The sequence below is a fragment of the Pipistrellus kuhlii genome, unplaced genomic scaffold (assembly GCF_014108245.1).
Source record: "Pipistrellus kuhlii isolate mPipKuh1 unplaced genomic scaffold, mPipKuh1.p scaffold_m20_p_15, whole genome shotgun sequence".
In the NCBI taxonomy this organism is placed as follows: Eukaryota; Metazoa; Chordata; class Mammalia; order Chiroptera; family Vespertilionidae; genus Pipistrellus; species Pipistrellus kuhlii.
This window is the reverse complement of record NW_023425460.1, coordinates 12,119,235-12,142,524: the sequence shown is the minus strand read 5'-3', so window position 1 is coordinate 12,142,524 and position 23,290 is coordinate 12,119,235. Positions and strand designations below refer to the sequence as shown.

Genomic DNA, 23,290 nt, shown 5'->3' with positions numbered 1-23,290 from the left:
AACAGGCAGACTATCTCAGCAGTAAGGATTTACATGATGATTTGGTGGGGAAGTGGCCTCAGTTACCATTGTCTCCATTATAGAGGGAGTGGTTGGCTCTGACCTTTCAGAGCTTAAAGGTTGACCACCTTCCACATTTTTCTACTACTGAGACCACGATCGGTTTCAAGCATCAGTTGTACAATATATCTGGACTTGACTTTTATTTTTTTTTAAATATATTTTTATTGATTTTTATTTTTTAATAGAGAGGAAAGGAGAAGGACAGAGAGCCAGAAACATTGATGAGAGAGAAACATGGATTCAGCTGCCTCCTGCACACCCCCCACTGGGGTTGTGCCCGCAACCAAGGCACATGCCCTTGACTGGAATCGAACCACTTCAGTCTGCAGGCCGATGCTCTATCCACTGAGCCAAACCGTTTTCGGCTTGACTTGACTTTTATACATGGTGTGAGATAGGAAACAAGATTCATTATTTTTCATATATACTTACAGTTTTCATATGTACTTGAGCAGCACCATTACTGAAAGGGCCGTCCTTTCCCTGATACAGCAATATCAACTTTATCATAAATCAGGAGATTGATTATTTTGGATCTGTTTCTAGACTTTGTTTTATTTGCCTTTTTGTCTATGCTTGTGTCTAAATTGTCTTTATTTACCAGGCTTTATAACTGGCCTTATTAATTAGTAATGTAAGTTCATCCTTCAGTTTTGTTCTTCAGTGATTATTTGGGCTATTTTGTTTGGTTATTTTTTTCTTCCTTTTTTAAATTTTATTTCAGAGAGGAAGGTTGAGGGAAAGAGAGGTAGAGAAACATCAATGATGACAGAGAATCATTGATTGGCTGCCTCCTGCATGCCCCTTACAGGGGATCCAGCCCTCAACCTAGGCCCCAGGGGTCGGCAACCGTTAAGACATAAAGAGCCACTTGGACCTGAGAAAAAAAAAACCTGGGAGCCGCAAAACCATTGCGACATTTAAAACAAATATAACACTGCATATATTGTTTCTTACCTTAATGCTATATACCGGATCGTGCAGAAAAAGGATTTTTTCACTTAACAAAAAGAGCCGCCTGCGGCTCCGGAGCAGCAGGTTGCCGACACCTGGGGGCATGCTTGACCAGGAATTGAACTCCTGGTTCATAGGTCAACACTCAACCACTGAGCTATGCAGGTGGGGGCGATAAATTTGGTAATTTTTTATTAGTGTTTAGATGAAACAGAACTGTTAGAATTTTGTTTCCCCCTATAAAATATACTTAGCCCCTTAAAGACATATGCCATTTAGCAATATGTTAACTACTAATGTCAGGGAGAAATAAATATAGTACAGTATTTTACTTATTTTTTTTTTGGGGGGGGCGGGGGTCATGAATTGCATTTTTGTCTCTCACAATAATTGAATTTCTTTTCATTGTACTACAAGGTGTTTAGTCTTCCAAAAGATATCCAAAAGATGTCGAGCAATATCTTTGGCCAAGAGATAAAATGTTATTTTTCTGCTAAGCTTATTTCAAAAATGCAGATAATTAAAACCATTCACTATAACTCATAGTCATCTAGGAATTTGCTTTTGGCTATGGATTCCTGCTGTATATTTGTAACTTAGTATTTTGAGACATGTGCATTCCCCTGTTTTTAAATAGTGATAGAAGTAAAGCGGTGGGGATGGGGGTGGTTTTTTAAAGATCTGGAGAGGAGATGCTTCGGCCAGGATACACTTTCACAAAAAACTTTTAGTGTGCACTAATGGGAGAAAACAAAACATAGTTTTTGTACTTTTGCTTTTGAGGGTGGGATATTGCATCATGTATCTCTAGGTGGATGTTTTGGTATAATATAACTCAGTTAATTAACATTAATTTTTTAAATATATTTTATTGATTTTATATAGAGAGGAAGGGAGAGAGACAGAGAGCCAGAAACATCGATGAGAGAGAGTCATCGATCAGCTGCCTCTTGCACACTCCCCACTGGGGATATGCCTGCAACCAAGGTACATGCCCTTGTCCGGAATCGAACCCGGGACCCTTCAGTCCCCAAGCCGACGCTCTATCCATTGAGCCAAACTGGTCCCGGCAATTAACATTAATTTTTAAAAAAATATATATTTTATTGATTTTTTTTTTTACAGAGAGGAAGAGAGAGGGATAGAGAGTTAGAAACGTCGATGAGAGAGAAACATCAACTATCTGCCTCTTGCACACCCCCTACTGGGAATGTGCCTGCAAGCAAGCTACCTGCCCTTGACCTGAATCAAACCTGGGACCCTTCAGTCTGCAGGCCAATGGTCACTGAGCCAAACCAGTTTCAGCAATTAACATTAATTGAATAACTAAACGAGCAGTTTTTTTTTTGCAAAGTGAAACCATGTCTCATTTATTCTAGTTGATTTTCCCCTAAACAATTAAAGGGTTATTCTATGTATGGTTAAACAGCTGTGTATTAAATAATATTATAAGCCGAAACCCGTGTGGTTCAATGGGTAGAGCTTCTGTCTGTGGACTAAAAGGTCCCAGGTTTGATTCCGGTCAAGGGCATGTTACCTTGGTTGTGGGCACATCTCCAGTAGGGGGTGTGCAGGAGGCAGCTGGTCGATGTCTCTCTCTCATCGATGTTTCTAGCTCTCTCTCCCTCTCCCTTCCTCTCGGTGAAAAAATCAATAAAATATATTAAAAAGAAAAAAAGAATCCCGATGTTTGGGGGGAAAAAAAATAATACTGTAAAGGATGGTGTTTATTACCATCCTATCTGCTTAGCTAATGCAGATGATACCTGGGAAAATAGTAATACCTACTTATGTTTATGCTCGAAAAGCTGAAAGTATGATACAAACTGAACCACTGCCTGTCCACCATCTTATGGACGACAGTCTAATTCCAGATACGCTATTTCAGAATCGGTTGACGTATGTGTCTTATTTGATCCATTTTAGTGAGAAAAGGGACGGCCAGCCTCTGTTGGCTACTGCTTCTCAGTGTTTTCAAGCAGCCGGATCTCCCTTTGGCATACGTTGCTTATGGCATATGGAACCCATTTTTACTACCAACTCCTTCAATTGAGGGCAGATGTTCTGTGTCCTTAACTATGCCTTTATGGAATCTCTTTGGATCACTCCTGAGACTTCAGTAGCATGCCTAACCACGGAACTGACCATAAAGGGAAGAAAAAAAAAGCCTTTGGGGTCTAGGATCCTTGCCTGTGTAAATCCCAAGTATGTTAAAAAACCGTGCTGATCTTGACTGATATTAACCGAGGGGGTTTATTTCTGGAATCTTGTTAACTAGGGTTCAAATCTTACCTTGCCATTTTGTGTATATCAGCTTAACTGGGAAATACATGGGTGAAACTGGTGAACTAATATCTTTATGTAGTGTCTGCATAATCCAAGTTATATTAGTATGTAATAATAAGCACTATAATGTGGTTCTGTTTATTTTGCTATGCAGTTAAATTCCACAAACCAGTTAGAGCAGCATTTCTATTTGTAATTCAAAAGTTGTAAAGATTAAAAAATATGTGCATAAATGAATCTACTAAATTTTTTTTTATACTGAATGCTTTAGTTTCATAACATTTTTTATAAGGTAGTGGACTTTTTTTTATTTTTTTATTTTTTATAAATCTGGGTTCCCATGTCAGATTATTTCCTCAACACTGGAATCAGTCTTTTATTTCAAACTAAAAGATACTGAGTTAGCATATCCCTAAGGATTTCTAAATCTTTGTCACATTTGGAAACCTGATGTTTCTGGTACAGGTATTATTATTTTATTTATTTATTTATTTATTTATTTATTTATTTATTTTTATAAAAAGTAAGGAACTACTTTTTATTTATTTTTTATTAAATTTTTAAAATATATTTTAATGATTTTGTACAGTGAGGAAGGGAGAGAGATAGAGAGTTAGAAACATCAATGAGAGAGTCATCGATCAGCTGCCTCTTGCACACTCCCTACTAGGGATATGCCCGTAACCCAGGTACATGTCCTTGACCAGAATCGAACCCGGGACCTTTCAGTCCCCAAGCCGACGCTCTAACCATTGAGCCAAACCGGTTTCGGCTATTAATTAATTAATTATTTTTTTTTTTTTAAGAAAGTCAGCTCCATTTCCTTTTCCCAAAATCAGAAACTAGATTTTAATTACATTCTTTTTGGTTCACAGATCTTAATACTTTCTCCAAGATGGGGATTGAGCTGGCATATCAGGGTAGCTTCTAACTAATGACTGGATACTGGCCACCTCAGATTAAGTACTCGGTGTATTTTTAGCTACCATGGAAAAATATTTTAATTTTTCTATTATTATATTAGTGCTTTGGTCTTGCTAAACTTTCCACATATTTTTGGTTACTAGACAAGAATTCCGAAGACAAATTTGATCCTACTTTCAATGATTCCAACACTCGCCTTTCTTTTCTTTTTCTTTTCTATATTACAGGCATGTTCAGATGGAATGGATTGTTATATTTTTAAAAATAGGTTTTCATTGTGTGTGTGTGTGTGTGTGTGTGTGTGTGTGTGTTTAAGGGAGAGGGAGAAGAAGAGAGTGAAAAAGGAAAAATACCCCACCCATGTTAATGTGAGAGCAGAACATCAAACCGTTGTCTCCCGCACATACCCTGACCAAGAATCACACCCGAAACCTGAGCATGTGCCTTGACCAGGAATTGAATTGACTGCATTCTGGTGAGTGAGATGATGCTCAACCAACTGAGCCACACTGTCTAGGGTCCAACACTCATCTTTCCTATGATGCTTCAGAAATCATAAAAATAGAATTTCTACATCAGAGTTTTTAATCTGGATGGGCTGCAGTGCTCCCTTGATCCCATCTCCACACCATTTATATGCAACATGTTGTTTTTATATGCGTTTTTTTTTTTTGAAAGATCGTTCATAGCTTATCATCTCCTCGAAATTACATGCAACCTATTTTTATATGCATTTTTCTGGAGAGATGGTTTTATTAGAATTTACAGAAATGTAAGTCAGGGCTTCTACACCCCAATACAAAGCCAAGTAAGAGAACCGCACCACCTTTTTTTTAGACCTTGAAGGAATGAAATTGACAACTGTTCCTATCGTTAAGTAAAAAAACCATTATACTGAGAATTTGGATATTTCCTTACGTGCTTGTCCGTGTGAGAATGGGTCTGTTTGTCACGGAGTGATGCGAAAGAGATGTTCGTACAGCAGTGTTTTTCAACCTTTTTTGGGCAAAGGCACACTTGTTTCATGAAAAAAATCACGAGGCACACCACCATTAGAAAACGTTAAAAAATTTAACTCTGTGCCTATATTGACTATATATAAAGTAATTCTCTTGAATAGGAATCAAATAAACACAAAGAAAGTATTTTATAATTACTTTATTATGAAATATTAAGTAAACAAAATAGTGAAAAATTATAAAATTCTTGTCTTGTCTGCACCTACGGCACACCAGGCAACATAGTGTGCCGCGGAACAGCGGTTGAAAAACGCTGTCGTTTAGGGTCAGGCAGAGTGCCTGCTACATAGGACGTTCTCCAACATGGCAGTTATTGTTGCATTGGGGAAGGGATTTGCATATTGCTCTAACCCTTTTCCCTCCTGCCCCTTGGTTCATGTGATTTAGAGGGAAGTAACTGAAATCCTCAGAAGTGGCCGTCATAATGCAAAAGCAGGTTTTCCCGCTGGAGACGACGTGTCATTAATGAACTGGTTTCACTGTTCCCATGTGCCGGAGAATTACAGTTGTGGTTCCCAGCCAGACGCCGGGGCCACAGTTATTTTCTTGTCCTTCCATAATGAGAGGGTTCGGTGTCTCTGCTCTATTCTACACATTTACACTGGACAGCTTATTTTCATAGCAGATTTCACGTGCAACACCACTCTGGTGAGTTTTCTGCTAAAGAGCAGAAGAAGGAAGAATCAAGGCAGGAGGAAGTGGGAGGACCAGACAGGGCAAGCCCCGAGATCAGCCCCGCCGTGGCATTTTGGATGGAGTTGATAGTATAGATTTAGAGGGAAAAGTGTGTGTTCGTTTCTTCTATAGTTGCAGGAGTAAGACCTTATTTGAAAGTTAATGCAGAATTTCAGGGAGATTTGTCTACCAAGTAACATAGAAATTAAATTACCTTCTTTATTCACCTGATTCCATTTTCCAGGGGCCTTTCCAGTGCACTGTGAGATGTTAAACAAAAATCAATAAAGTCAGGAACACAAAATAATAATGTTTAACTTCTCTCTCTCTTTATTTTTTGGTAATCTCCAACCAAAGATATTTTTTATTATCTTTAAGAGAGAATAGAAGGAAGGGAGAGAAAGCAAGTGGGGTGGGGACACGGGAGGAGGGAGTGAGTGGGTGGAGACACATTGATTGATGTCTCTAGCACATGACCCACCAGGGCTGGGGATCAAACCTGCAATCCAGGTACATGTCCTTGACCCGTGCACAGCTTACACTCTAACCACTGAACAACACTGGCCAGGACTCCCTCTGTCTCTTAAAAATATTTTTTAATATATATTTTTATTGCCCTAGTTGGTTTGGCCCAGTGGATAGCACTGCGAACTGAAAGGTCTCAGATTCGATTTCTATCAAGGGCACATACCCAGGAGGCAATTAATTGATGATTTCCTCTCATCATTGATCAGCTGCATTTTGCACACTTCACACTGGGGATCGAGCCCACAACCCAAGGCATGTGTCCTAACCAGAAATCGAACTGTGACTTCCTTGTTTATAGGTAGATGCTCAACCACCGAGCAATTGAGCAGCCATTCATAATTTTAACCTCCCTAGCTCCTGGCAAGCATTAATTTGTTTTTGTCTTTGTGAATTTGCCTTTTCTAGACATCTCTTAGATTCCATTCCATCCCTCACTTAGCATGTTTTCAAGGTTCATCCATGTCGTAGCATGTGTCAGTACTTCGTTCAAAGTTCTGAAGTCTGGGAAAGTCAGCATTAAGATGCCAGCATGGCCCTAGGTGGTTTGGCTCAGTGGATAGAGCACTGGCCTGTGGACTGAAGGGTTCTGGGTTCGATCCCAGTAAAGGGCACATGCCCAGGTTGCCGGCTCCATCCCCAGTGTGTGGCATGCAGTGCAGGAGGCAGCCAATCAATGATTCTCATCCTTGATGTTTCTCTCTCTTCATCTCCCTTCCTCTCTGAAATCAATTAAAATATATCCTATATAATAAAACCCTAATATGCAGATCGACTGAACAGTGGAATGACCTGTCTCTATGACACGCACTGGCCACCAGGGGGCAGATGCTCAATTGAAGAGCTGCTCACTGGTGGTCAGTGCGCTCCTGCTGGGCCAGCCTGGCTAACAGCTGGCGAGCTCAGCGGAGGTTCTGGGAGCCTCTCCCCCTGCTGCAGGCGGGTGGGCGGGCGGTAAGGAGCGAGGGGTCCTGGACTGTGAGAGGGATTGGGGTGTGTGGGGGGTGGGACCTAAGCCTGCAGACAGACATCCCCGCGGTGCTCCCAGACTATGAGAGGGCCCGGACTATCAGAGGGTGCAGGCCAGGCTGAGGGGCCCCCAACCCCCAGTGTACAAAATTTCTGGTCAAATTCCTCTCACCCTGTTTCATAGCTTGCTCCTTCTCCGTGTGCCCATGATAAAAGAGGCTAGGGATCTCTCTGGAAATTTTTTTATGAGGCACTAATTTCATTCATGTCTTAAGCCCCTCCAAAAGCTCCACCTCCTAATAGCATCCCATTGGGTATTAGGATTTTAGCATATGACTTTTAGGCGGTCAGACATTAGCGAAGTCCTTTGCTCAATTTAAAATTGCCTGGTCTTTTTGTTGAGCTGCAAATATTCCTTTTTCCGTTGTAGACACTAGACCCCTATTAGATAACTATTTACCAACATTTTGTCTCTGCGAGTTGTCTTTTCACCCTTTTGTTATGTCCTTGGGAGACACAAAAGTTTTCCATTGTGATGAATTCTATTCTATCTATTCGATTGCTGTACTTAACCTTTCCTTTTTCTTTTCTTTTCTAAAGTTATAGTTGCCCGTTTCCTTTTATTATGTAGAAGCTTCCAGGGCTCCCCTGAAGAGCCTAGACTTTTTTTTTCTTGGCCTTCATTTCCCTCCTAACTTAGTGCCTGGCATTTGGGTAGATAGGAAACACATGCATATTGGTTGACTGGGACAATAATGATTAGCAATGGGGAACTGGTGTGTAGTAAACATTGGTTACTGAAGGAATTAATAAAAACTATCATGTATTTGAGTGCATTACCCAGTACTGGCATTAAGCACTGGCATGCTCATTGTTTCATTTAATTCAATTCTTTTTTTTTTTAAATATATATTTTATTGATTTTTTACAGAGAGGAAGGGAGAGAGATAGAGAGCTAGAAATGTCGATGAGAGAGAAACATCGACCAGCTGCTTCTTGCACACACCCTACTGGGGATGTGCCCGCAACCAAGGTACATGCCCTTGACTGGAATCGAACCTGGGAACTTTCAGTCCGCAGACCGACGCTCTATCCACCGAGCCAAACCGGTTTTGGCTCAATTCTTATAATAATAGTGTGAAAAATACATTTTCTCATTGTTGCTTTTGAAAGTACCAATGATGAAAATTTAAGGATGGAACAAAAAAGTAACATTTCATACTTGAGTGGTGGAGAATTAAAGGCTGATTGTATCTCTTTATATGCATGATCAGTGAACCAGCCTGTCACCTAAGTATCTTTTCTTTTCTTTTTTTAAATATATATTTTATTAATTTTCCACAGAGAGGAAGGGAGAGGGATAGAGAGCTAGAAACATCAATGAGAGAGAAACATCGACCAGCTGCCTCCTGCGCATCTCCCACTGGGGATGTGCCCGCAACCCAGGTACATGCCCTTGACCGGAATCGAACCTGGGACCGACGCTCTATCCGGTTTCAGCTGCCTAACTATCTTTTTATGCTTTTCTCTCGCTTTTCTCCCCAGAGCCCTCTTCACGGCCACACTGGTGCGTGACTTCCAGTAGCCACAGTGCTCCTTGGTCCTTGCACATGTTACCTTTGTCTGGGATACATACCTTTCTCTCTCCCTCTATATTTCAACAAATTCTGCTTCTCTACCCTTAGGTTTCAGTGGAAATGCCACTTCTTGGAAGCCATCTCTGTCCACTGTAGCTTTCTGGGCTCATCCACATTCTGTACCACATCAGGATTGTCTTGTTTCTGTCTATCCTGAGGTGGTAGGTTCCAGCAGACGGGCCCAATATTATGTCAAAGTTTATTAGGTTGTTGTAAAGGTTTCCAGTTATTAAATGGAGGAAGTCCATTTTATTTTTTTATTTATTTATTTTTAAAATATATTTTATTGATTTTTTTACAGAGAGGAAGGGAGAGAGATAGAGAGCTAGAAATGTCGATGAGAGAGAAACACCGACCAGCTGCCTCTTGCACATCCCCTACCGGGGATGTGCCCACAACCAACATACATGCCCCTGACCGGAATCGAACCTGCGACCTTTCAGTCCGCAGACCGACGCTCTACCACTGAGCCAAGCCAGTTTCGGCAGGAAGTCCATTTTAAAGAAATACATTAACGTGCCCTGGCTCCTGTGGCTCAGTGGTTGAGCATCATCCTGTGCACCAAAAGGTCTCGGGTTCGATTCCTAGTCAGGGCACAAACCCGGGATGCAGATTTGATCCCTGGTAAGAGTGTGTGTGGGAGGCAACCAATCAATGTTTCTTCCCCCCACCCCCTTTATCTCTTAAAATCAATAAGATCATATCTTTCTGGAAAAAGAAATGGCTCTACAGCAGGGTTCTCAACCTGTGGGTCGTGATCTGCTAGCAGGGTCGCCTAAGACCCTCGGAAAACACAGATTTTTGCATTACAATTAATTAACAGAATCAAAATTACAGGTATGAAGTAGCAACGAAAATAATTGTGGCTGGGGGTCACCACTACATGAGGAGCTGTATGAAAGGGTCTCGGCATTAGGAAGGTTGAGAATCACTGCTTTAGAGGGAGAAGGAGCTGCTGAAGATCAGCCTCAGGGAAGGCGGGGGGTGGGGGGGTGGGGTGATGGTGGTGGTGGTGGATGGAGGGGTCGGGGGATGAGGGGGGTAGGGAAAGCCAGGGAAGGCTGTGAAAGGGGATCAGCCCTTACGCAGACTAGTGGTATTGATCCAGTCTGTGAGGGGCTTCTCCAGTGTTAGTCCTCCAGGTTCCTATTCTCATAAGAAATAAACTAAAATAACTTAAAAATCTCCCGTAGAATTGTGAAAAGCGTAAGCCGTCTTTTCCTTATTCTTATTGATCAGAAGTTTACAGTATGATACTTGGAATGTCTTTATGATTTTATCACTGTAAAACCTATAACTCCCCCCCCCACCCCAACACACACACACACACACACACACACACACACACTACACCAGAAGAGAAATGTACCAGGATTTCATGGGAGAGTGGCTAATATTGGAAGGATTTTGTGCTGCAGAGATGACAGTGTTGAGGAAGAGTGAATGAACTTGAGATGACTTTAGAAGACCCCTCCTAGGCAGTGTTTGTCTAGTTTCTTGTGGGTACAGAGTTGCTTATGCTTAGGAAGAGAAATGCAATTTTGAAATTATTAATAAATTTACTTCATAGGGAACAACATTTTTTTTTTTTACAAAAAGCACACCTAATGTTATGTTGATTTAAAACACCAATCTTGTAAAAATATGAGTTATTTCTCTATCCTAAAAATGAAGCATGTGGTTTGAAGACATATCTGTTGTTGTTTTTTTTTTAATCCAATTACAGTTTACTTCAATATTATATTGTGTTAGTTTAAGGTGTATGGTATAATGGTTAATCATAATACTGAACAAAGGATCCCTCTGAAGACAATTCTGTTAAGTTTATTTTGTGATATCTATAAGTATCTATTGCTGGATATTGAAAATGAGCAGTTGTAGAGACAGCAGCCTAGATGGTTAAAACTAGGCTCAAGTCAATTTCTAACTTGTGCAGTCTGAGCTAAGCAGTTACCTCTTTGGACCTTAGTTTATTTATAAAATAAAGTAGTAGTTAGACTGCCTTTTCTGATTTTTAAAAAAATGTTAGTTCTTTTATAAATCATTGATTTTTTTAAGAGAAAAGATTTCTCATTTTGTAATATTTTGAAGGATCTAAGACACTTGTAGTATTACAAAATTGAATATCAACTCGTGGAATTCAATAATCGTAATCCACTGTGGGGAAAACAAATAGATCGAAGTGAAAAAATAAGTTCTGAATAAGTAAGACTATAACACAAGGTTTCTTAGTTTCTAATTTGTTGCTCTTGCAACAGGATCTAGTTGTATGAACTTTGCCCTAAATAATAATAAGAGAATGGCTCTCTTGACGTCCAATTTCTCGGCTAGAATTCTCTCCAAGTTCACTGTTATGTAAACCCTCAGCTGAGCTTGTCAACTCTTTAAGTACAGTATAGTTTTTAGAACAGATGGTCCCAACCAAAAGAGGTTACCCATGTATTCTGTATTCAAACACGTGCAGATTTTCAGGGTGTGGTATCAGTTGGATATTTGGAGTTAGTGTGAGTTCTGGTCACGTTCATTAGCCCTTTGTATTTAGCTGGGTTGAATTTTGTCATAATTCAGTAATTCATTTTATGGAACTCTGCACACAGACCTTTGATGTTTGCTTATGCTACTAAGGACAATGTTGTATGGCATCATGAGTATCTCATGACTGTCCATGTCCATGGGGCTTTAAAAAACGACCTTCTCACCAGTGTGTACACCTAACACTAGGAGCCTGATTTTATTTTATTTTATCTTATATTATTGAGGCAAACATGGATTACATAGGTAATAGATTGACTTTAAATATGTAACTATATCTTAATGTATCATGGGCACTTAACTAAGTATTGAGTAATCAACCTGGGGAAATGTTGATCCTTTAAAAAATTGTATTTAAGTATTCCCAGGCTAAACAAACAAACAAACAAAAAAAGTAAAGGAAAAAAGAAATGCAGGGCTGCTCTAGCCAGTTTGACTCAGTTTGACTGAAGGGTCCTGTCCTGGATTCGATTCTGGCTGTGGGGTCAGTCTCTGGCCCTGAGTCGGGGTGCATGGGAGAGGCAACCAATGTTAAATATTTTTACATTCACTGACAGAAATCAGATCTCTCTCACATCCACGCTTTTTTCATTCCCTCCCTTCCACTCTCTCTAAGTAAAATGATCAATTGATCATCAATTCTCAGGTGAGGATTACAAAAGGAAAGAAATGCAGGGTTTATCCTTGTATGCATTATTGGTGGGAATGTGGTGGTATAGTTGCTATAGAAAATGGTTTGTGCACTAGCCGGTTTGGCTCTCTGGCTAGAGAGTTGGCCTGCAGACTGACGGGTTCCAGGTTGGATTCCAGTCCAGGGCACATGCGTGGGTTGTGGGCTTGATTCTTCGAAGGGGCTGTGCAGAAGGTAGTTAATCAATGATTCTCTCATCATCGACGTTTCTATTTCTCTCTCCCTCTCCCTTCCTTTCTGACATCAATAAAAAAACATTTTTTAAAAAGAAAAGAAAATGGTTTGTCAGTTCTGGAAAAAGTTAAACAGAATTATGATCCAGCAATTCCATTTCATGTATCTGCTTAAAAGAAGTGAAAATAAGGACTCAAATAGATACTTGTACACTCAATTTCAGTAGCCAAAAGATAAGAGACAACCCAAATGTACATCAGCAGAAGTGATAAATCAAATTTATATACACAATGGAATATTATTCAGCCTTAAAAAGGAATGAAATTCTGATATATCTTGCAACCTGGATGAACCTTAAAAATGCCGTGCTGCCCTGTGTGGGTGGCTCAGCTGGTTAGAGCATCTTCCTGTGAACCACATTTGTGGATTCGAAGCCTCAGGCTGCCAATTTGAACAGGAGGCAACCTTTTGAGGTCTCTCTCTCTCTCTCTCTCTCTCTCTCTCTCTCCCCCCGCCCCACAATCAATAAAAACATATCCTCCGGTGAGTATTGAAAAAACAAAGGAAAACCTAAAACATTATAAAAGTGAAATAGGTCAGACACAAAAGGACAAATATTGTGTGTGATAATTAGAACAGGCAAATTTATAGAGACCGAAAAGGAGAATATAAGGTAGCGATGACTCGGAGAAGACAAATGAGGGGTTGTTGTCGACAGCTGCAGTGTGTCTGCCTGGGATGGTGAGAGGCTCCGGAAATGGAGAGCAGTGGTAGTGTACAACTTTGTGAATGTACTTAATGTTACTAAATTGTACACTTACAAATGGTTAAAATGTCAACCTTTGTGTTAAAATGTTTAACCACAGTCTCCAAAGAAATAGAAATAGAGGGTTTCCACCTATTTTTTTCTTTAAAAAAAAAAAAATATATATATATATATATATATATATGTATGTATGTATGTATTATGGATTTCAGAGAAAGGAAGGAAGAGGGAGAGAGAGATAGAAACATCAATGATAAGAGAGAATCATTGATTGGCTGCTTCCTAATGGGATCAAGCCCACAAGCATGTGCCCTTGAAGGAAATCAACCTGCGACCCTTCAGTCCAGAGGCCAGTGGTCTATCTGCTGAGCCAAACCACCTAGGGTTTCACCTATTTTTAAGAAAACATCATATGTGTATATATATATATGATTTCAAAGAGGAAGGGAGGAGAAAGAGATAGAAGCATCAATGATAAGAGAGAATTATTGATCAGCTGCCTCCTGCACGCCCCCCACTGGGAACTGAGCCTGCAACCCGGGCCTGTGCCCTTGACCAGAATCAAACCCGAGATACGTCGGTCCCCAGGCTGAGACACTATCCACTGAGCCAAGCCGGCTAGGACTGAAGAAAACATCTTGCACCCACTTTTAAATCCCGAGTTTGATCCTGTTTTCCTACCTATCCCATCCCCCCAGTTTTCCTTCGTGGGTGCTCTGTGAGGTTGAAGTGGCTTTGGTGGGTGTGGTGAGGTCAGGATCCACTGGTTTTGCTACCAGTAGGTTTGCTTCTTGCCTTGGTTAAATGTTTTGAGGTTGGAGGGTGAAGGAGGGACCATTTAAAATGGAAAAAACAATGCATGTTGGAATTCCCATCCCAACCGATAGAAAGCATGCTTTTGTGGCAAACGGAAAGGCTGGGAATCAGGGGCGATGACATACAGGCCTTCGTGCCCTCCCCGTGTCTGGTGGTGGGAATCTGTTCTGAATCCAACTGCAAGAGGAAAACCCATCTTGGGCCGCGCAGCCAGGGAGGCCCGCCTGCCAACCCCCAAATGTGCGCCGCGGAAAGTTTTTGGCCCCGAAAGTTTTTGGCCCCGGGAGGGTGGAACGAAGGCTGTCTTCCCAAGACCAGGCTGTCTTCCCAAGACCGGGCAGCTGTCAAGGCGGCTGTGCTGGGGCTGTCACCGGCCTCGCCGCTGAATCTTGGCAGTGACCTTGAGACTTGCCGGCTCTCGGCAGCAGCTGTCCTGGTTCTTGCTCTTTTGCCACTGTTGCATGGCCAGAGCTAAACTCTCCTGGCTCTGCCATGCACAGGACCTGGCAAGTTTCAACTCTGGTGCCGGCTCCCCCAGCACCTACCACCCGCTGGGCAGGGGGCAGCTCAGGTGTGTGCGTGGTGGTGGCTCCTTGTTCCTCCTCTGGCTCCGGGTCTGAATCCCTGGGAAGAGGGAGCTCCCTGTCCGTCAGCCTGGTCTGCCGGGTAGCTTGGGGGGTGGGAGGGTGGTGGGGTGGTGGGGAGGGGATGCTTAGTGACAGTTGTGGGAGAGATTTCTGTGGGGAAATGAAGGTCACAGCCATGTCCAGAGCAAGAGATACATCTTTTCTCTCCAGCCACACAGAATGGCAAGTGTATTTTGACACCCCCCACCTCCCCTTCCTGGTCCTCATCCTGTCCTTTTCCTTGTCCGTGGCTTATTTATTATTATTATTATTATTATTATTATTATTATTATTTTAAATCCGTCGTTGTCATCGGACATTTATTGACAGAAGTCGGACCGCTGTGTGTCCGGGCAGGGCGCCCGCTGCAGAGAGGTGTGGCTCCGGGGGAAGGAGGCACACACGCAGCCCGGCAGCTGAGCCGCCCCTGTCCTCACATGACCTCCCGCCTCCAATATCGCCAATATTTCGCCTTTGCCTTATAAAGTAAAAATGCACAATACCTTCCAGGGCCTCCGCAAGCCCAGACGCATGCACACACACACACACACACACACACACACCAGCGCCGCTATGTCTCCTGTATGTTGGAGGCAGGGCTGCGCCGCGTCCCCTCCGCCCCCTCCCCAGCGCCCGGGCGCGCAGACCTGCCCTCGGAGCCACCCAGGGGTTAGCGATCAGGGAGGCATCATCGATCGGAAGGATGGGATGGCGGGGCCCCGGGGCCCCGGTGGGCAGTGCCGGCGCCGCCGGAGCCTCCTGTGACTTCTCGGCGACCAGATCCTCCTCCTCCGCAGCGAACTCCATGTCGCAGCTTGGGGCTGCCTGTGTCCCTCGGTGAGAGCGGAGCCGCACAGGAGATCCTTTGTCTGGGAAGGCCGGGCAGGCGAGGCCGCCGCTTCAGGAGAGGAGAGGAGAGGAGAGGCGGCGGAGCCCTGCCCTGCCATTGGCTGCCCTCTCCGCGGGGCTGTTTTTGCAGAAGGCATGCCCAGCACGTCTACAGTGCTGGCAGGCCGGGGCCGCCCTGAAGCACCATGATAATCACACCAAAAAGCAGTGTGCAGGGCTGTTCCCCCGTGGAGGCTGCCTCTGCAGAAGCGGGCAAGATGGCTACCTCGTGGGCTTCGCCGTGAAGAATGCAGAGGCTAATTAAGACAGACTTTCAGGGGAAGGAAGGGTATCTCCCTGCTTCATCTTTCTGCAAGGCTGCTTTTTTTTTTTTTTTTTTTGCCAGTGACTTTTAAGTATATGCATTTTTCCATCAGCTCTCGAGCTGCTGCTTAGCAAACATGTTGATGCTTTGACATGGTCTAAGGAGTTTGACAGAGCAATAGTCAAAATCATTTTTTTTGGGGGGTGGGGGTGGGGGTGGGAGGTATTTTTTTTTGTTCTTAAATGGAAGCTTATTTTGCAATTTGATTTTTTTATTATTATTATCATTATTTTTTTTAGGTTATAAAGGAAAACAAGAGGCCCAAGAGGGAAAAGAAGCCCAAAGTTTTAAAGGTAACCAGCTATTGATTCAATCATATCAGTCTTTCCATTTCATCTAGTATTTTTCTGTCCCTGAGGGGTAAATCTGGAGTACAGGGGATGTGAATGTTCCCAGATTTTTCAGTAAATGGGTTTTCACTCAAGAAAAGGGTTTTCTCTCTCTCTCTCTCTCTCTCTCTTTTTTTTTTTTTGATGTGTGCTGCATAATGTGCATATTAGCATCCTTTATTGTCAACTCCACAGCAATCTGCAGAAGGAAAAGTTTATATGCAAAGTGTGGTTAATGAAATGTTTCCCTTTGTAGCTGCCTTAGTAGCATCTGCATTTGTGGTGTCACCAGAGTGTCAACTTAGCTCCTGAGGAGAAAGACACTCTTTCAAGTTGACAGCTATGATCCGTTATGATTTTAATAGACTTTCCATTAGACACTGTTTTAAACTGTATGATTTTCCTTTCCAAAGGAAAGATCCTTAGAGATTTTTTAGTTCAACCGAAAATGTGTAAGCCATTGAGATCTTACAAGCCAAATGATCCTTGCTTAATCCTAAATCATCATGCTATCATCTTTAATTTTGACAGTCTTAGAACTGTAGGAATATGCATGTTTTCTTTATTTTCAGTCGTTTACCTGATGAGTCTTGAGCCATCACTTAATCTGATAGAAGCTAGTAATTCCTGTTATGAGCTTTGTACAGTGTGGAAAAGGGTTAACTTAAAAGCATAAGGCATTGCTAAAAGTTGGAGGCTGGCTTTAGTCTAGCAAGTGAGTGCTAAAGGTTTCGCTTCCAGTGGTGTGTTGCTATGATAAATGTAAGCACCCTGAGCAAGCAACCTTTTCCACTCAAGAAGACACTAGGCAATAAGACTGCTGGTCTGTAAGATTGTACTGTGCACCTGTAATGTGAAGTGTCTTAACCTTGTCATAGCTTTTCTTTTGCAAACGAAGTCTTAGCATTCAAAGAGGAACAGCATGTTGAATTGTGAATGTGGCAAATTTTTATTTCACCCGCCGTTTCCCGGTGTGCATCTTGGAAATGTGATGGGCACGGAGAACCAAACCTTGCATTGCTCTCTAATTTTGTCTGATCACCTCGAGTTTCTGTTTCCTGTGTGTACACAACATTGCCGTTGTTCATCAACCAACACGTATTGATTTAATATTTACCATACAGTCATCAGTGTGCGAGGCATGATAAAGGAATGAAATTGCCTGGCACAGATTCTCATTTGGCCTGGACAAATAGAATACTGGTTATTTTCAAAGTAAATTAAACTCTCTTCTGTGTGTGTGTGTCTTCGTATGCGTTTTTTTTTTTTCCTTCTTCCCCCTGCATATTGATCCACCCACCCCCAACTATATCAGTATATAACCAAAAGTCCTACTTGGGTGTTTTGTCTTTTTTTCTTTTCTTTTAATAGAGACATTATTTATTTTTAAATTTTACATACATATATATATATATCTATATATATATATGTATTGATTTTTTGCAGAGAGGAAGAGAGAGGGATAGAGAGTTAGAAACATCGATGAGAGAGAATCATTGGTTAGCTGCCTCCTGCACACCCCCTACTGGGGATGTGCCCGCTACCAAGGTACATGCCCTTGACTGGAATCGAACCCTGGACCTTTCAGTCCTCAGACCAATGCTCTATCCACTGAGCCAAACCTGTTTCGGCGGGTGTTTTGTCTTGATATCTTCAAGGGAGAAATAGTTTTAGCCCTATTGTTAATAAATGGCTTGGAAATTTGTGGGAGGAAGTAAAAGGAAAAACTATATGGACAAACTAATCTAGACTAAGCTTGGTAGCTTAAATCCACCCATCTTTGCGAGGATGCAGAATCGGGCCATGGTAGTACTACTTAATTCTGTGTTTTGTTGGTGTGTGGGTGTGCTGTGGCCTGAAATAAATTTCAGAAATAAATATACGGTGTGTTGCTTTTTTTGAATAATGGCAGTGGACTCTGACTTGTTAAAAAATAAGTGGTTGAAATTCATGTGCCAGAACAGAACTGAATTCTCGCTCTCTTTCCTCCATAGTTATCAATTATTGTACAAGAGTAGGGGAATGCCCTGAAATGGGGAAAAAATATTTTTCTAATGTTGGCATTTTAAAATATTTTATCTCTGTTCTGTGGACACATTTAAAAACTTTTTTTTAAAAGAAAGCTTTCTCTGCATTATAGAAGAAAAATTTGCTATTTTAGCTTGGTTGTGTAAAATACAGTTAGAGCAAATGTAGAATATTATAAAACCCTGAAGGAGATGTTAGCAAAACGAATTCCACATTTTGGGGAGGAGAGAGGGGGAAGAGTACAGCCTTCAGTTTAAGTTTGTCCGGATACAGACTTCAAAACCAGCTGGCTGTTCCCAGGAGAGCAATGACAGGACCTACAGGTTACAACTGGTCTCCTTTCGAATCCTCTCTTTGCCTTTGGCCTTGTAGTCTGCTTCCTTTGACTCTGGCCTCTTGGATTTTCAAATATCTTGGGTCCTTTGTGTTTTTTTTTTTTTTAGGTAGATGCTGTAGGTTACCTTGACTAACTTTCATCCTCATCATCTATGAAGAAGTGGTTGGGTAATAAAGATTCTGATTAAGGAAACTGGGTATAGAATTGAAGCTCTCACTGATAAACACAGACTAGTTGTGGGCTCACATTTCTTGGTGTGTCTCACACCTCATCTTTGAACAATCTGTATCTGTGACCTATATTCGTTCTACTGTAACTCAAAGCTATAAATTATAGACATTGATCCCAAATTCCTGACGAGAGAGACCCTTCTCTCGCTGTAACGACAGTTTCTGGGAATCAAGGCAGGTGATGGAGGGGGTGGCAGGCCAGCACAAACTCCTGCCCCTCCCGATGCTATAGGACCAGGTTCCTGCCCAAGGCCCATCAATGATCACAGGATTGTTTTCATATGTAATCTGCAGCTGTGCTATAATTCATTCCATGACTCCTGAATAAAGTAAAGGTGTGAAGTAATTTCAGGCCTTGGTCCTTGAAATTTGACTTGTGAGTGGCATCATCTGGAACTTCCCTTGGTCAAAACATTTATGTAAAAATAATCTTTGCTTTGTGTATTGGGGGTAGAAGGATATAATCCCTTAAAGTCCATTTTGGGGTAACATCGCTTTGGTTAGGCTGTCAGTCTTGGCCCCCCCCCCGGAGAAATTGGGGGTATTGAGGGTAACTTAATAAAGGAGTTGTTTGCAAGGTGTGGGCAGGCTTATGGATAAAATAAGGTTCTAATGACATCAGAGAGCCATTGCCATGCCTGGGCCTGCAGGGGCGGGAGGGGTTGGGCGCAGGGAGAAGGGTTGCAGGTGAACACAGCGAGCGGAGGTTCTGTTGTGGGCCTTGGGTAAAGGACCTTCCTGCACAGAGAAAGCTGTAGCGTGGAGGGAATGGAAATAAATCCCTCCAGTTCCCTGTTGCTTTCTGTGGTTGCTCCGCCTCAGAAGTGAAAAGCAGAGGGAGCGCACTGATGAAGTACGTCTTGGTCAGCCTTCCCTGGCGTGTAAGGACCGGGCGGACACACAGCATATGTAGCATCACTGGTGACCAGAGGGCAGCCTGGTAGGGTCAGAAATAGTACTAGACCCATGCGTACATTGAGGGGGCAGTGGGAGACATCTGTAACACTGTCAACAACAAAATAAACTTCTAAAAGCTTTTTAAAAAGAAGGTAACATCAGGCAAGGCTGGGGGAAGTATATAGAACTCTATTATTTTTTTCAATTAAACTATATAGAAATATATACTTTAATTTGTCAATGAAAATGTATGGAACTCTTATTTTTTCAATTAAACTATAAATCTAAAGTCATTTCTAAATAAATGTGAGCATCCCTGAGAGAGTACCCTATTGGTACATTCTGTAATTAGATGCCCTTTTGAGGCTGGTAAGGGACATTTTCTAGCGATTTGATTATAAAATACCTTCCGAGTAGTATTTGGAGTCTGAGTGAACACATGTGAAGCAATATCAGTGGGTAGGAAACCAGGACGCAGACGACAGATGGTTTAGAAAAGATGAAAACGAGGTGATCTGCCCACCAGCTTCTGCCCTAGCAGCCCTGCTCTTCCGTTTTCTTCCTTAATGGTGGCGATGAAGGAGAGCAGGTGACGGTGGAGTGATGGGGAGTGGGGAACATATAAGATGTATATTTCACTGGCGTGTTACATATATATATTTGTTAATCTTCACTCGAAGATATTTTTCCATTAATTTTAGGAAGAGTGCAAGGGATGGAGAGAGAAAGAGAAACATCAATGTGAGAAAGATACTTCGATTGTTTGCCTTCCCCACATGCCAATCTGGGCTGGTGATCGAACCCAGGTTTTGCCCTTGACCAGGAATCAAACCAGAGATCCTTTGGTGCATGGGCTGGTACTTTTTTTTTTTTTTAATATATTTTATTGATTTTTTTTTTTTTTTTTCCAGAGAAGAAGGGAGAGGAATAGAGAGCTAGAAACATAAATGAGAGAGAAACATCGACCAGCTGCCTCTACTGGGGGGATATGTCCACAACCAATGTACATGCCCTTGACTGAAATCGAACCCGGGACCCTTCAGTCTGCAGACTGACTCTCTATCCACTGAGCCAAACCGGTTTCGGCTGATCTGGTACTCTTAACTGTTGGGCCCCATCGGTCCGGGTCATGCTTACATACCTTGAAATATGTTTTTAAAAGGAAAACCAAATCATATATTAATCAGTTTCATACATCATCCTGATTTGCATGACGTAGTGACATTCAAAATATTTAGTATTACTACATTGCACAATCAATGCTTAATAAATCTTTCCTGAACACCATTATTATTAACATTCTTAAATATTTTAGTACAGATGAAATGCTGGTGCAACAATAGTCTCTGCCTTCAAGGAGACTAAATGGTGCTGAGGAAAGGCGGGCCAATAAGAAAATTAAAGACAAATGGATAAATTGCAAGTTGTGGTAGGAAACCAAAAAAAAACTGCTGAGAGAGGGAAAACACCATCGATGGACAGTTACTTGATATCTTTGAGAACTATTCCCTTCCTTTATAAAGCAGCATAGACTCTTGCTGCCTTAAAAGTATCAAATTCACTATACTTGAGCTACCTTATTTATTTAAAAAACCCATTAAACTGTAACATAATGGAAGATAACAGTTACTGAAGGCTTTTCTCTGCACAATTAGTTAAATTTTTGTTTCAGTTAGCAAAACAAATCATTGGGAGAAATGATACACTTTTATTTTTTTATTTTTTATTGATTTTTGTACAGAGAGGAAGGGAGAGAGATAGAGAGTTAGAAACATCGATGAGAGAGAGTCATCGATCAGCTGCCTCTTGCATACCCCCTACTGGGGATATGCCCACAACCAAGGTACATGGCCTTGACCGGAATCGAACCCGGGACCCTTCAGTCCCCAAGCTGACGCTCTATCTATTGAGCCAAACCGGTCTCGGCAATACACTTTTCTTAACTGTGGATAACACTCCACGACTTAGAGCAACATGTTGCAAGTTTAAGTGATAGGCCATTGTTGAGGAAATAAAACATGCCATTGTGATAGAGCCCTCCATGGTCCTAGGCAGTGGATCTCATACTTCTGAATATAACAGACCAGGGGGGAGGGGGACAGGGATGATTGAGAGTGGGTGGTGAGAGTATCTATAACAGGATTCCAGCTTCGTGTATATAAATTGGAAGAAAGTAATCTCAATACAGGATGCTCACATACATTTAATAATTTAGACTTATGTTTCAACACATGGTCCTTATTTTCCTCATTATGTCATACGCTGGCAAAAGCTGTCAAAGCCGTGTGTTCACCCATCAGTGTTTATTCACACAGTCAGAGTCACACATGCGGCTTCTGGTTTGCATATGGGGAAATGGAAGGCTGGCATTTTTGCCCAGAGATGATCAGACTGGTTTCAGGGCTGGGTTGTCACTAATCCAGCTCACACACAGTCAAATCATTCATTTATCATCGGAGCGTGTACATTTCCAGTGACTCAAGACTCCGCTCAGTAATTTCTAGGAATGTTCCCAACCAGAGAGAATCGGAGTGAATGAAAGCCAAGTGGGGTGAATGGGCTTGAGGGAAATTTCACTGAGGCCACAAAAAAAGTCTGCTGGATTCTTTCTAGCACAGAAAAGAACATAACGTCTTGCATCTTGAGTACTCATGCTCAACTGATAATTGTACGCTGATTCGTACTTTTTTCTGTGATCTATCTTCCTTATGGCATCACTCTTCATATTCTGACAAAACCTTACTAGCCTCTTAATTTATTTTCAGATTTATAATCCATTTAATAATGTTTTTTTTTAAATTTCCAACATATGTCATAGAAATAATGTTTTTAAAGATTTGATGGCAAGATTTAGCTACCCAGGCAAGAGAATTAAGATTATAGTATCTTCTTTAAAACTGTTCTGATGCTTTATGTGGGGTTTGTTTGCATTTTTATATTTTTTAAGTTTATCTTTTTTGTTGAAAGTATTATAGATGTCTCCCTCTTTCCCCCATTGCCGCCCCCCCCATCTTCCTCCTGTCTGTCTCCCTGATGCTTTGTAACTTTAAATAATATCTTCTTTAGTCCTTTGTGAACTCGAAATAGGTATTTCTTTCTGTATGTGACAAATTTTAAGGGAACAGATGCTATAATTTTATCAACTACCAGAGGCCCAATGCATTAAATTTTTGCAAGAGTAGACCTTCCTCTCTCTCCCCCGCCCGCCCCTACCGTCTTCCTCCGGCACCCGGCACCCGGCACCCGGCACCCGGCACCCGGCACCCGGCACCCGGCACCCGGCACCCGGCACCCGGCACCCGGCACCCGGGACCTGGGCTCCGGGCTCCGGGCTCCGGGCTCCGGGCTCCGGGCTCCCGTTGCAGCCCTGGCTTCGTTCAGAGATCCTCTGGAAGGACGTCCAGTCTAATTAGCATATCACACTTTTATTATTATAGATATTTAAAATTTAGTGATGTCATATGAATTTGATTAAGGTATAGGTTCTTATGATTCTAAGGAATCAGATGTTAAACTTATTTTAGAAACTTAGTTTTAGTTATTTTATTTAAGTATTATGTTGTGTGATTGTTTAATTTTAAACATAGTATGCACACATA

The 23,290-nt window shown here is 41.8% G+C and overlaps 1 protein-coding gene across 1 annotated transcript in view; it reads left to right on the top strand.

Annotated features, from left to right (window-relative positions):
* The window catches only part of TET1 (tet methylcytosine dioxygenase 1), a 103,110-nt gene that overhangs the window by 12,022 nt on the left and 67,798 nt on the right, over positions 1 to 23,290 (top strand). The window contains exons 2-3 of the mRNA XM_045582213.1: positions 15,426 to 15,494; positions 16,110 to 16,163. Coding sequence (XP_045438169.1) covers positions 15,426 to 15,494; positions 16,110 to 16,163 — 123 coding nt within the window. The remainder of the gene's footprint in view (positions 1 to 15,425; positions 15,495 to 16,109; positions 16,164 to 23,290) is intronic.